General features: G+C 40.1%; 1 protein-coding gene across 1 annotated transcript; it reads left to right on the top strand.

The window, feature by feature from the left end:
• Positions 1–1143: 1143 nt before the first annotated feature.
• Positions 1144–15709, top strand: sypb (synaptophysin b). The gene is made up of 7 exons (XM_037104611.1): positions 1144–1247; positions 3696–3761; positions 10563–10687; positions 11194–11392; positions 11513–11704; positions 11796–12111; positions 13504–15709. Exons 1-6 carry the CDS (start codon positions 1230–1232, stop codon positions 12078–12080), a joined length of 885 nt encoding a protein of 294 aa, XP_036960506.1. The 5' UTR covers positions 1144–1229; the 3' UTR covers positions 12081–12111; positions 13504–15709.
• The last annotated feature ends 428 nt before the right edge of the window (positions 15710–16137 follow it).

Here is a 16137-nt window from a genome sequence, read left to right as displayed (position 1 = left end):
GTGGAGACTAAGTGGAGAGCATTGGATATGACATCTAGGTGTATGGAGACTGAGTGGTGAGCAGTGGATATGACATCAAGGTCTGTGGAGACTGAATGGAGAGCAGTGGATACGACATTAAGATGTGTGGAGACTGAGTGGAGAGCAGTGGATACGACATTAAGATGTGTGGAGACTGAGTGGAGGGCAGTGGATACGACATTAAGATGTGTGGAGACTGAGTGGAGAGCAGTGGATATGACATCCTCTATATGTCAGTCGGTTGGTTGGTCAGCAGGATAACACAAAAACTACAGAGCAGATTAATATTAAACTTAAATGGAGGATGAGTCTCAGCCCAGAACAGACCCCATTTAATTTTGTCGTCGATAAAAGGACAGATCATGGAATTTTTGTCACATTTTAAAATATGTGTATTTAGGCAGCTGTTATCTATGAATGAGTACATAAAAGGGCTGTTGGGTCTTGGCGGAGGTATTTGCTCTACTGAGTGTCACTCTAGCTATTCTTGTGCAGTAATAACTCACAAATTCAAACAGTATAATTCAGCTGAAAGGTCCTTTGGGGTTGTGTTTTCTCAACAGTGGAATAATAGACGTTGAAAAACCACAGCAGAACACAGAAGAGTGAATTACATAATCAGCCATTAATGGCTCGACAGATGGACAACATCTGGGTTTCAATTCCCCTTTAAGAGAAAAGGAATTGTGCAAAACTAACCCGTGCTGCATTAAACATTCATCCTTTGTGGGAGCATATTTGCATGAAGGTAAAGCAGAAAAACCTGAACTCTCCCTGAACTTTCCCCTCCAACGTGTTATGTTCAGATCTACTAAAAAGGTGAAACATATGAATCTAAAAATACAATCTTGCTGCCTGTTAATGACCAGCAGCACCGTCAGCGACCTTTTTACTTCCCCTCTACATCACTCCTCCTGTCTACTAAAGCGTGAACGGTCTCCATGCGCTCCTCTCTGCATTATAACCCGCGGGCAGCTCTCAGCATCCTCAGAATAAAGCTGCGCCGCGATTGGACAGACGGCTCGTCTCGCCTTTACTCCACGTCCAATGGCTCGTCTGACGTCACGACGTTTCACGCGTCCTCGCCCTGCCCGTGACGCAGTGCCAGCTCTTCCTCCTGTGCGTCTTCCTCCCCTGGGCTGTTCCGGATGAGACGCCTCCTCCCCCTCCGCCCCTCTGATCCTCTTATCAGCGAGTAAGCGGCCAAGATGGATGTTGTAAACCAGGTAAGGCTTTGGGGGGAAAATCATCTATTTCATGAATGTTTTGTCAGCCTGTATGTGTGAATTACATCTTGCTTGATTTTGTTCACCGAGCGCGCAAATATTGATTTATTTTTCTCGCACATCCGCCGACCTTACGCTTCGGCTGTGCGCTGCTTTCGATGCATTGGAGTCGAAATTGTGAATCATGCATTCATCTTAAAAAAAAAAAACCCTAACTGAATAAATAAATAAATAAATAAAAATGCAGCGGTGTAAAGGCACGACGGGGCGAGGTGTAATTGGACAGTTTTCTACGAGTGATGCTGCAGTCGATGTGATGGAGCGGCCCGCTGACTGTCCGAAAATGTGTAGGATGTCCACAGATTGCTGCAGCGATGACATTTACCAAAAAGCAAAAGGGAGAGGATGCAGCCTATTATCTCCCGGGATTCGCCCAATTGATTTAGACCGCTCACGTTTCAATTAACCCGCTGTTGCTAAGATAACAAACGGGAATCTGATTAATTTCCGAGGCCCCTCGGTGGTTTCCGATAGCCGCAGTAGGCCCAGAGGACGGTCCCCTGAATCTGTGTGGCCACGATCGGCTCATCTCACACATATCTCTGGTTCGTGATAAAGCCAACAAGACTTTTCCTGGCGAGCGAGCGGACATCAAGCTGTCAGAGGGCGATGAAACGTGATTTCAGTTCATGCGTCATCTGTTTAATATGGATGTTGGGCATCCGTAGCGCTGGCAGTGTGGAGGAGAAACAGTGAGCCTGAGAGAAAAGCCATCACTGCCGCTGCTTATTCCAGTGCGGCCATTTATTGATGCAAGCAGGGACACACCGCCTTCTTTGCGGTGTGTCGCATTCACCTGCGCACAAACGCTTCCGCCCCTCACCTCGTCAATTACACGGGCTGCGCGAGATTTTCCTCACGGATGAATCGGGCGACTGGCGTGAAGTGTGCAGCAGAGAAAAAAACAGCCAGTTAATCAGCTTTGTCTAATTGTGGTGCTGGAAGGAGCTCCTCACACACACACACACACACACACACACACACACACACACACACACACACACACACACGCATGCTTGTACATCTATCCGTGTGAGGACCCTGACATACTGCCTAAGTATCTAACCCCGGTCTCAACCCTAACCCTCCTCTAAAACCTGACTCTAACCTTAACAATAAAACCAAGTCTTGACCCTCAAACGGACTTTTAACGCTCTGTTCGAAATGGAGGACAGGTCAAAGCATCCTCATTTTGTAAAAATGTCCTCGGGTCTCAAATTCAAATTGGTTCCCATCTAATACAACTGACCGATACCACATTTCTGAGGCTGATACTCGGTTTGAGCGACATCCAAAATTTTAAATCCGGATATTGTACCGCCCAAATATCACAATAGTTGATATTATCAAAATTATATTACGTTGTCTCAGAGGTCAATATGCTGTTCACTTCTCTTTCTTGAATAACAGAATAATATTATTTAATTTATATATTTGATAATGTATATATATGTATGTATATATAAGCCTGAAGATGCCGTACAGCTGTTCGATATTCAATGTTGTGAAAAATATTTCGTATGATGGCAAATATTCACAATATTCTATAATATATATCAGTTCTAATCTAGCTGTTACCGATATAACTGGATGAAGAATTGCAATATTGATATATCAGCTGATGCTGATAATGATATAAGATACATGCTTGGGATAACTTATAATCATTAATTTCCTGGTAGGTTCAGTAAGTTTCAGTGCACTGATGTCATTTTAAAGAATAGATCTATTGTTAAACTATAAAATGTCCGCTAAATATCTTTGTCATAAGTGCTTCAAAACCACATTCTGTCATCATTGCAAAAAATGTGTGTGTATCACCCGATAAATCAATCAGATTTTTTTTTTTAAACTTCTGATGCTATGCACACATAACAGTCGAATACTCCACCTGATATCACACTGAAAAACATGATTAGAAACATTATGTAGTTAACAGTGTAAACATGTGCATATCAGTGCATTTTGGACAAGATGTATGCTAATACTGATATTTCTGATAGGCCAACATCAGTCTTTGATATCGGGCTCTGACACACACACACACACACGCACATACATCATAGCATTTGAAGTCAATATCAAAATGACTGTACCTTAGTTGTAACATCTCGTAGACCCACAAAGACACCAGCTGTGACAACTGAGTCACTTTATCCGCTGGCAGAAATTCACCATCATGTGATAAACACCTGCAGGTGCCAGCAGTAGACCAGGCCTGTGGGCTATGAGGCTGAGGTAATTAGGTTTATGTGTTTAATCAGCATCATCATATCACCATCATGGCTGATCTGCTGAGAGAGGCTGTTGTAACACAGTGAGATGAAGAGTCAGTGTAAAATGTGTTGAAAAATAAAAACTCATTTCTGCTTTTTTTGGTCCTGACAGTTGGTGGCCCAAGGGCAGTTCACCATAATCAAACAACCTCTGGGATTTATTAAAATTCTACAATGGGTAAGTCTCCTTTTGGTTTCTGTTTATTTGTGACTGCAACAAATACCACTAATGTGTGAATATTTTCCATTTTGATAATATATATATATATATATATATATATATATATATATATATATATATGTGTGTGTATATATATATATATATATATATATATATATATATATATATATATATATATATATATATATATATATATACGATTATTACCTATAATCAAGCTTGAGTAACAGAATATATGTAACGTGATTTGGATACAAAAAAGTAACTGGATTCTGTTAAAGTTACAGCAAATATAGAGGAAATTAGATCACAGATACATCTACTTAACAAAAGGGGATTACCAACAGGATTACATTTTTACAAGAAGTGTAATGTAACTGTGCAGCACTTCATGAGTGTCGCACAACATCACTCTGGTGTTCAGAGAAACCAAATACACAATTGTGTATTCTGTAAGGGAATAAAAATAAGTAATCTGTTTGATGTGCATTTTCCCTTGTCTTTATTTGTGCGTTGGGTATTGACGTAATCCAAACGTAACAGGAAGTTACACTTAATTAGTAGCTGTATCTGAATGTGTTTTTAAAGTAACCCTCCCAACCAAACGCAGGCCCATAAAACACTTGGAGCTTGTACCACTTGCTATAAATAATGTCGCCATGTCTCTTACTGACAGATTTGTGACCTTCTGTCACACAGAGGTCATAAAGCTGTACGGGGCTTAACAGTGGATGTGTTCACAGCCGAACCTGCTCTCACTAGACGTCTCCAGAAATATAACGATAACTCTATCTAGCAGTCAAATAATTCCTCTCTGAAATATATTCAATAATGAGGATTATATTGAGGAGTTTCCTGATGGGGATACTGTTCCATTCCAGCAGGCCTGAGCAGGAGACACCAGCAGGATGTGTTACGTCATTCTTGTAGTAGCATTGTGTCAGTCCACTGGGGAATATAATGACATTTTGTCAAATCCTTCTCAGAGGACACGACCTCTGCGTGCATGCATGTGCTGTTTATTCTCCATCTCTGTTTCATGTGCTCAGTCGGCTCCACCAGATGATGGAGCCAGAAAACAATTCAGCTCTTAGTTCATGTATGAAAAGAGCAGCCTAAATTGACTTACAGCTCAAGGATTGTAACATTTCTGCACAGTAGGAAGAGATGCTTCTTTTTTAGATTTTTTTTGGGGGGAAGACTTCATTAACATGGTCTACATAAAATATTTATCCTTGCAAAAATATTATAACATTTATTTTTTAGGGTTGTAAAAATTATCTTCTTGTGTAAATAAGTTATTTTGAACAAAGGAAAAGGATAGTTTGGATTTTGCTTCTCTTCATATTAGTTAAACAAGGTGTATGTACTACAGTATACCAGCAGACACTTTTTCAAGTCACTTGTAGTAAAAAAAAAAAAAAAATTAAGATTGATTTAATTTGAAAACAAAAATACTATTACAAAGAAATCTGCAAAGGCTGTTTATATTAAGATCAAATGATGAGGATCACAGAAGGAAATTTAATATCAAGAGTCCATTTGTACATCTTACATCAACAGTGCCCGAAAATGTGTCAAGTGTAGCCCAACATTTTTTATTGATCGTACAGTTGTGCTTCAAAATATTTCTCTGTACCTTCCACTGCACCTACATATTGTGTTAAGTAGTTTCATTTGTGTGCACTGAGATTCGTATTTTAGTAAATCGAGTGAAACTGTGGTATTTACATTACAATGACTTAAAATATTGTTAAATTTAAAATAATTTATAAAGAAAAATAAGGGGACATAATGAATTGTTGATGGAACTTTGATTATATCTTTTTACAATTTTTATATGATTTGTGAAAAGAAAGGTGCAGCCATCTGTGTCTATGGTATATTATGTTATTATGAAGAATAGGCAGGTAACATATATATTTTTTTAAACTTCCTGCTCCTGTTTTGATCAAAAAATGTGTAGGTATGCTGGGTAAAAGTGTATTATTTGAGTAAATAAATATGAAATTAAATTAAATCAAATGTATCATTGAGTAACCATGCAAACTATATTACTAAGCAAAAAAAAACCTCGTTATTTTCACATATTGTCACAAAAAAATATCAGTTATCAATGTTTTCACTATATTCTGACACATTGTAGCCCAAAGGTTTCATCAATTAAAAACAATTAATTAACTACTGAAAACAATTGTAAGTAGCAGCCCGAGTTCTGTTTTTGTTGATCGCTCCCTAAGAACGATCGTAGCCATTTTTAGAAGATCACACATTAAGGATATTGTGCTCAGATCTCCTCATGATGTTTCATGATACACGCTGTTTGTCCTCTATCAGCAGCAGCAGCCTGCTCAGTCTGAAGAAGCTGCAGGGCGAGTGGTGCCTCTCTGCAGCTGGGGCACCACGGTGGTGGAAATAGTGGTACTAATTACCCACGCAGGCCCCGCAGCTAAGTGAGGTCCTCTTTAACGTGTGTCTTACGTTAAAACGATGATGTGATGTTATGAACTGGTTCTGGTTACGGCAGCTAGTTAGCATTATCAATATAGTGGCTGAAGGGATTTACAGAGCTGCAGCGAAAAGTCGACTAATTGACAGAAAAGATTTCAGTCTTTTTTCAAGCAAAATTCCCCAAATGTTTCTCTTTCTGTTTCTCATGCAAGATAGATCTTTAGCTTTCTGGCTAATGCTACAACTAAACAAGCTATCTGAGGAGGTCACCTTGGGCTCATGATGGGCTTTTTTCATATTTTTCTGACATTCTCTGACTAAATAACAGATATATTAATAAAAAAGATAATTGGCAAATGAAATAAATGTTAGTTGCTCTATATTCATGATAATTGATCAATAAATATATCTATGCAATATAAATATGTGTACATTTTGGGAGGGTAGATTTGAAGAGGGGTTACCCTTCCTGCACATGGGAGCAATAACTCTTAGCTGCACCCCTGATCCTCAGTGCGAGACCACTATTCACCCACCCCAGAGGAGAACGTGCGTGCCAAGCATCTCTGACAGAGTCCCACACTGTAATGGGCTCTGCAGATATGCCAGAGAGCAGCCAGAGGAATGAGTGTACTGCATGACTCTGTAGTCCTTCCCTGGAGCTGTGTGAGTGTGCCAGCACCTCATCACTGCCTCCCTGGGTCACAGCAAGCACAACCACCAATCAGGAGCTCCGCTCAGGAGGCCAAGGCCCATGAATCATCTGTCAGAGAGCCTGCGTTCCTCAGCGTCAGACTAGAGGAGGAGCTGCTGGGGCTGCTGCTGCTTTTTCTGGATTAATATGGGCATGCACAACCAGCAGCACAGGGCTGTAAGGAGGGTAGAGAGGAGCCAGTGGAAACATGCAGCGAGGACAAAGATGCTTCTGTTCAGTAGAATCAAACCTTTTTGGGCTTTTTGTTGTGGCCAGTTATGCACTTTCATAGAAAATACAAAGCAGCATTTGTGTTAATATTAATATTTGAGAGCAGAGAGAAGTGAAATGAATCAGTATGTGGGTGGAGGATGTGTGAGCTTGTGATTTATGTAAAAAAAAAAAAAAAAAAAGTCTTCGCTACATCTGAAGATGAAAATGACTCGCGAAAGCATCTGAGCACAGGTTTTGCTTCGTGTGTGAGATTTGAACAGATTTCTGTATGTGTGACTCATGTTGTGTTAGCCAACCTCGGCATCCAGCCCCACCCTCTCTCTCTCTCTCTCTCTCTCTCTCTCTCTCTCTGGGGAATAGTGCTGACAAAGCCCAGATTTGATGGATGTTGTAAGACATTGAGTTCCCAAATAAAGCTGATGTGGAGCTCCACAGAGAACAGCCTCCTCCTGCCTCCCCAGCTTCAGGATGGCACCGCTATGTTGAATTTGATTTGCATTCAAATTTCGCTTTCTGACTCATTCCCAGCAAACATAAAAAGGCTGTTTTGTGAGACCATGAAGTGAGAGCCTTAGTCACTTTGGTTGAGTCCCTGATGTGTAATAAAGGCTGTTGATTTTGTTGTAGCTCAGGGGCTTCTGCTGTTCAGGCGCTCTCTGTGGTCGTTCCTCCGGGGCCTCTCGTGACGGCTTACACAGCTCGTGTTTTATTTTTGCACTTTTTGTGCAGAAAATATATTGTGCGTCGGCATGTCAGGAGCTGCTAACTCTGCTGTTAGTTTCATTTGAGCTAAGGATCAATATGTTTTCTTTACGGCCCATACCAATGCGTATCATTAGTAATCAAGGAGACAGATATTGATATTTGTTGTAAGAATAAAAATCTTAGTGCCACCAACTGAGATGGTAAACTAAGTGTGTTAGAGATATTTATGCTAGCCGTCTGGTTAACCGTCTGGATGATTGTCGGATCCAATATTCAGGATTTTTATGATGATCACAATGTGTTTTTTTTGTTTGCTTGTTTATTTTTTAATCAGATGAATTAAATTTTTTTTTAATTCAGTATGTAATCTGAAAAGTAACTAGCAACCTTAGTGAAGGTATAAAGTAGGAGAAAATGGAAATAATCAAATGAAGTTCAAGTATCTCAGGTATCTCAAAAATGCTGAATATCGGCTCTGATAATCTCTAATTTTACCTGGAAATAATTTGATATTCTTGAAATAAACTAGTCAGATTTAGTATTCACTATCATGACAGAATATTGAATACAGAAACATAAATTGTACAGGCTTATATTTCAGACAATATCAGTTTATTGCACATTATGTCATCTTATTAAAATGCCAAAGATGATTCAAAAAACAGTTTTTATGTTACATAGTTTGCTCACCAGACAGCAAAGTTTATTTTTCAGCTGGAAAAAAACAAATCCCTCAAAAGTCAAATACTACAAATGGTTTCCTGTTACATTATATATGGATTTTTTTTGTACCTTTCAGATATCAATATCAGTATCTGCTTCAAAAATCTATATACGCTCAGACACATGAGACATCCTGCTCTACAGTTGGATTTATTGACGCGTGGATCAGACAGACACACAGACAGTGAGAGAAAAGCAGTAGCAGTAGACAAATCATTGGCGTCTGAGCGTGTCAGATTGTGTATCTTCTCAGCACAGAAGAGCTGACAACCATCCAGCATACCAGGAGGGCTAGAGACCAGCCTCTGCCTCCTCACTGTGTCATGCTGCCAATAGTGTTACCATGGCACCTAACACTCCATGTGCCACCATTTCTTCTCTCAGTCTGGCTGGCCCTCTCCTCCTCCACCTCCTCCTCTTTTATCGCTCCTTCCACTCATTTATCACCATAAAAGTACAGCTCTTAGCTGTGGTATGCCGCCTCTTCTTCAGATCCATTTATCTGGTCCTCTTGGTCTACGACTCTGATCCAGAACGAACTATCTAACTAAATGATGATGATAATAAGTTGCACTGGCACAAAGTTTTGTTCATTGCTTGCAGGAGATGAATCTTGTGAGATGATGTCTTTGGTGATGCTGATTTTTCCTCTCTTGTGATCACACAACAAGTTTTAGCACCACCATTCGGTCAAAATTTCTAAACATCCAATACCTACATGTAAATAAGTCGATTTTCTTCTAAAGGTTGACACAACAGACTGTATTGACATTAGATAATAACATGAAATGGGCATTGTGACTGTCCAAGGTGCAGTTCAGACATGCAGGCACAAAACTGCAATGAAGCCACAAGTATTACATAATGAGATTTGTGACATCAGCGTCCAAATCTCCAAGCGAGATTGTGACAGTAATATAAAACCTTTTTTGTGTTTCAGGTTTTTTTTTTTAAACTCCAAAGCTCTGCTCATTGCTTAAAATGCACGATAAACTGTGTTGTTTCTCAGCAGTCCCACACAGTAATGCTGCCACAGTCATCTACAGTCATTTGCGTGGTTATTAAAACGTGTTAACAACAGGAGGAGGAGGGGGAGGGGGTGTTTGAATTGTTAGGAGAGGACACGAGAAAATAAAAACACAAATTAGAGAGGAGGATGAGTAGAAGCGATCACAATAAGGCTCGCTTTCGGCAGCAGGTGTGTGTAAATCCAACAAACAGATTACTCTAAATAGTTTGGTGTGTTGATGCCCGCAGCCACTAGACAGTACTAGAGATAGGAAGAAAGTGACGTGCCTGTGTGTGTGCATGTGTGTGTGTGTGTGTGTGTGTGTGTGTGTGTGTGTGTGTGTGTGTGTGTGTGTGTGTTGTGACGGGCTTCGCAGGAGCTTGTATTAGAGTATTTGGTGACAGATGGTGGAGCACCTCCATTGGATTAATAGTTGGATTTCCATCCAATCGGATCTGGCCCGCGGCGTAGGGAGGGTGTGGTAAAAATAGTCTCATTTGTCTAATCTGTGTGTGTGTGAGCGCGTGAGATTATCTCCACGCATGTCTGTTTGCGCCATTACACCAGGCTGTGAGCAGGAGCTGCAGTACGAGACTTGAGGTGTGTTCCTGAATGTCAGTGTTTCACCACAAAATACAGAAAATAATCATCTGCAGAAAAAGCAATACATTTTAATGTTAACCATGGCAACAGGTGCGGCCTCTGCTGTGTAATCTGGGGATGACACTGCATTGATTTGCACTCTGTGCGCATTTCTCCGGTGGAGCATCACTCAGTATGCTTCAGACACGACGAGGAGCGAGAGCACAATCTGCAGCTTTCACTCGTTTTACACTGGAGCTCTTTACAGTTACAATCTCTAAACTGTTGAATACAATATGAAGGACAGTGGGATTCAAAACAAGCACTCTGTGTGTTTTGTGTCACTGGATGAGTCGTCACATCCTCATCGTGTCTTTGTTCTTCCACTTTCTCCCCGCAGATCTTTGCAATCTTTGCCTTCTCGACATGTGGCAGTTACTCCGGCATGTTCAAGATGAGCGTGGAGTGTAAAAACCGGTCAGAGAGCGACCTGGGCATAGAAGTAGAATTTGAATATCCGTTCAGGTACGTAGTCTGTCGTTCGCTCTGTCACAAATGTAGAAAAACTATGAAAAACACACCTGTAGGCTCTTACAAACTGTAAATCCACACTTGATGGTTGTTATAGCAAAAGTAAGATCCAGTTTTGAAATGAGCATTGAAAAGATTAGATTTTTATTAGATTAGATTAGAATTGTAGGCCATTTTTTTCCAGTAACCTACAATTCAAGAACATAAGGATGAAAGTGATTTTCACATCAGTTTAATTCAATTTAGTTCAATTTAATCACATTTTCAAGGAATTATAAATAATAAAGGTGTATACATATGTTAAATGAAACATGTATCGACAGGAGAACAGACTTTCTGTGTACATAGTTATTCACAGTTAAACTGTAAGAATCTTAAATACAAGAGAAACACTGCCTCCTCAGTGATCTCACAAGGTGTTTCACATATGAGAACTGTGTCTCCGTTTACCTTTTTGTCCCTCTTTCATTTCTCTCTCTTTGTGTTGCCGTCGTTCTCAGGCTCCATCAGGTTTACTTTGATGCTCCCACCTGTAAGGCAGGGGAACCCGAACGTCTATTCCTGGTCGGGGACTACTCCTCCTCAGCTGAGTTCTTTGTCACCATCGCTGTCTTCTCCTTCCTCTACTCAATGGCAGCCCTCTCTGCGTACTGTTTCGTACTGGAGAAGTACCGTGAGAACAACAAGGGGCCCCAGATCGTGAGTTTGTTTAAACCTCTCACACCTTCTTGGCATTCAAGTCCTACAGCAGGTGTTAAAATGACTAGTTGTTTTTATTGGTATTAAAGGTGATTATGTTTTGTGTTTTTTTGTTGGCAGGACTTCGTTGTGACAGCGGTATTTGCCTTCTTTTGGCTGGTGTCCTCATGTGCGTGGGCTAAAGGCCTGTCAGACGTGAAAACAGCCACTGATCCGGAGAAAGTCATTACTTACATCTCAGCCTGTGAGGAGCCAGAGAATCGCTGCCGTGAGGTCTACGACCCCAAAGTCTCCGGCCTCAACACCTCTGTGGTGGGTCCCGGATTCTTCAGAGAATCTGAACTATATAAAGACTTACAGTAAATGACACGAACCTATCTTTAAACACCTCTCTTCTCCACAGGCTTTTGGCTTCATCAACCTGATCCTGTGGATAGGAAACCTGTGGTTTGTGTTCAAGGAGACCGGCTGGATGGCTGCCTTCTCCGGAACATACGTCCCATCACAGGAAAAGCAGCCCGCCCCCGATTCCTTTGGCCAGCAAGGCTACGGTCAGCAGGATCCCTACGCCGGCTCCCAGGGAGGGTACCAGCCAGAGTACGGCCAGCAGGGAGGCTACACTGAGGACCAAGGTTACAGCCAGGGCTACGAGCAGCAGCAGCCCACCTCCTACTCTAATCAAATGTGAGCCTGTCCAGCCAAACCACAGCTGAAGGATGGTGAGTGTTAAAATACGTCGAACATAAGGACTGGTTAGAAGAGGCTGAGGTAATGATTTCAGCTGATCTTTCATTTCAAGCACAGTTTAAAGGGTTAATTGTACAATAGTGATTTGTGAGGCTTACAATCAGTAGGCAAATTCAAGTTAGCAAAACAACTAAAATGCATTCCCCTTGTCTACATTCCTTAGCAGCAGAGTGAGCACCGGGGAAGAGGGGTTGTTTAGTTGAATATGTCAGTCTGCCTGGCTCAGTGATCCTTTATCTGACTGAGGTTTGTGCAAGTCTATAGCCCCAACCATCGCTCTGAAACAGAAAGAACCAAAAGAGTCCCTTCGCTAGTCACAGGTTTGTGAAAAGAACCAGGTACATCCCTGCTGATAAAAGCTGACAACTCGCCTACTTCTTGCAATAACCTGCTGGACATCTACTTAACAGTAATGTCAGTATTTCAATTTCATAGGGGAATTTTGCTCGCTATTTCTTTAGCACATAATCAAAAAGTACTGGGAAGTTACTGACAGGATTTCATTTATTTTATTTTTCTGGCCCTCGTGGATTTACAAGACACCAAAAGTACAGCTGATGTGGTCAAGTAGTTCAATAAATTCTGCTAAATTGATTTTGCAGCTCTGTTTTAAACAAGAAATTGTGTCTTCTATCCCAAGCTTGGATAAGACGAGTTCTGCCTCTACCAACAGTCATCCCTTCAATATCATGACATTAACGATATTGTGCTAATAAGTGCTCATGAGGACATTTCAAGAATCATAATGTATATCATGTTTACATGCATAGCTTAAAGATATCACAGTATTATTTTAAGGCCAGCCCCAGTGTTTATCAAACTACAACTTATACGACTGTCGCTTATGATTTCATGACTTTTAAATGTCCAAGAACAGGGGTCCCTAATACTTTCTGTCTTGGAGAGCCAAAACTGACACTATGTTCAACCACGGGCCAAAATCAAACACCTGTCTTATATTACTGTATTGTATCGTTAACATGTCATGAAGATCCCAGGTTCTTTCAATTGACTGACTTCCTGCTCACGTCATACACAGATTATGAAAGAGTAGTTTATAGTTAGGGATCTTACATATTTAGAGAGCATTTTTACTTCACAAAAAATGAATTTGCTCTGCATATACAATATAACACTGACCTATTAACAAACTGTGTATCACATAAATACAGTACTGTTGTCATTTTCTAGCATCACCATGGTTACTTATGATTTCCAGAATATCATCATGTTGTTTCTTTTAATCCCATAATGGTTTAACCAGAGCTCTGTATATATATATCATGTGATCGTTCGTTAGTTTAACATTTTCCTCCCCTTCTGTCTCCCGCCTCTCTCCCTCTTTTTTTTATTCCTCTCCCCAGGGTGACCTTGTGATTTTGGAGGGTGGCTCTCGACCACCACCTGCATTTCCACACTCCTCTGTTTGTCTGTTTGTGTATCTGTGAGTTGACAGGCGGAGGGAGGGAGACCTGGAGGGCAGAAACTGGTGGGGCTTGGGATGGGGAAGGACCAGCGGGGGAGCAGGATGTGTTGGGGTGGGGGGGAGGGGTCTGTAGGGGGCGGGAACGGGTCTTTGCTGTAACATGATGTTTATTCTCGTGATGTATTTAACTGTAGAAGACAACAGAGGATTGTCTGTTTGGTTATACGAGAAAAACTTGAATACAAATACCAAAACATTCGTTGATGAACATTTAAGAGAAATCTTGTAATGGAAAAGACTTACATTTATGGAAAAAAAAAAAAACATTGTAGTAATATTTAACTTGGGAGAATGTATTTGTCTGTGTTGTGTAAATATCAACATGCTGATATATAAGATTATATGTACACAGTTGAATAATTGTGCACTCCATATAAGTTGTTATACAACAAAATGTTGAGCACAGACTTATTCAATTGCATTTACTTTGGTTCTGTTTAGGAGCTCACATAGTTTTAGCCTTTGCCCTACAATTCCCTTAAATTATCCACACCACAGAAATGTTTTTATTTATTCACCTCAGAGTCTTTTAACATCGTTTTTTTAATTTTATCATCGTGTTTTTTTTTTCATTTGATCAGCATTACAGACAGGATTTGAGAAACGGGGGTTGGGGGAAATGCTATGACGAATATTGAAAGAAGAAAATTATTCATATATTAAAAAGTAAGCAGAGAAAAGAGTGATGTTTAGTAACAACAGTGGATAGTTGATAGTGGTCAGTTGTTTAAACTTTATGTTTTTATATATATTTTTCCATCAGATGTCATTGTCAAGCAAGGACTGACTCTTGCGACACACAGAATACTTTAGATCCCGACATATAAAATCAAAAAATCTCATAGGGTTAAGAAAAATTAGTGAGCATGGTAGCGTCTCATATTTGCCGTGCTGTTTTCAGAAACTGCTATAGTGTGCTGTCAGTATGAACATTTTTTTTGTGAAGTCGGGGCCGTGAGCAACCGTTTTAGCGACGTGTGTTTGTTTTATTCGTTTATGTGACGGCATCAAGCAAAAATGTTGTCGATGAAACCTCGTCCTGTTTTTGATCGCCTTTTATGTGGTCCAGAAAGTTGTAAGACAGAGTCATATAGTTTTTTAACTGGTGTTTCTATCACAGTGTCATACATATTCACATTAACATGAACTTTAGGGTAAATGAGAATAAAGTATATTACACTTTAAAGACCTTGGTTAACGCCATAGAAAACACGTTACTACAAGGCCGTCTGAACAATATGTCTCCGTGTATTCTTCTCCTGCATCCTCCACTCCTTCTTTATCTCTCTCTCCCTCTGAAGGCAAGCGAATTTACTGCATGCATCCTTATATCCTAAAGCATCCCTAAACGTATTCGAGAGGCTGAGGCTCAAGGCTGCAGGAAAAGTTAGACTCCACACAGTAATACCGTAGTACGTTTGAACCATCGTAGTGGTTACTGCACAGCACATACAGCAGCTCTGCTATTATTCTCCTTAAAGCACAAAGTGAGTGCTGCAATAATAATGACTTCTTTCCAGATTGAAAAAAAAAAAAAACAAAAAAACACACCTGTCCTACTGCCAATCCTCCGTTTGGATCTACAAGATCGTGTTTGCCAAATGGTAAGAGAGGTGCTTCGATTGGTTTGGGATTTTTTTTTGCTTCCACGGTCCTCATCAGGATGAATCGTTGCACATCTCTCAGTATATATCAATCCATTGCACAGCCTTGGATTCACTCATTTTTTTTTAAATCAGGGTTCTTTGATTCAGGCGGTGTAGACGCACCTGGCTTTCTCTCTTCCTCCAGTCCTCCCCGTGAACCTCTGTTTCTTTCTCTCTTTCACTGTAGCTCTTATAAATATGCTGAAATGAAATATACTCTGTTGTTAGTGGTGAATGATGTCTTGTGGTACTCTCTACGCCTTTGGATAGTGCTGTGTTTATTGTGTATGATGTATTCATATTAGTATTTATGATAATGATAAGTCTGAGACAAAAAAAAAATCCAAGACTCTCCAGAATTCTGCTGTATTCTTATTATATGGGATCCATGTGAAACAAAATGAAATAAACTTGAAATTATTCTGTTGAAGGTTAAAATGTGTTTTTCTGTTCACAGGAGTTGTTCGTCTTTCTGCTTGTTTGGTCGTTTTTAAAATTAAGTTTCAAATTGCTCAGTTCAAAGTAAAGATTACTATTCTACAATGAACTACACTGAAAGGTGCAGTTTGTAAGATGGTGGTGAGTTTTCAGTTACAATATCAGAGGACTCCAACTTGCACTCTCTAGTGGTCAGGAAGGGAATCACTTCAATTCAACAGGCTTTATTGGCTTTCATCTTGCCAAAGCACTATGAGAAAGACATAATGAAAGAAATAAAAAAATAAAAATAAAAAAGTGTTAACAATTACATTAGTTTATAGACTTAAATTGTTAAAGAAATAGATAAACTGAACAAAAAAAACACCATACAGACACAGTATATAACATATGACACATATACCGTAAATCCTATTTCATTGTGTATC

Source organism: Acanthopagrus latus, chromosome 7, assembly GCF_904848185.1.
Source record: "Acanthopagrus latus isolate v.2019 chromosome 7, fAcaLat1.1, whole genome shotgun sequence".
In the NCBI taxonomy this organism is placed as follows: Eukaryota; Metazoa; Chordata; class Actinopteri; order Spariformes; family Sparidae; genus Acanthopagrus; species Acanthopagrus latus.
The sequence above is the reverse complement of the archived record's forward strand: the minus strand, read 5'-3'. Positions and strand labels throughout refer to the sequence as shown.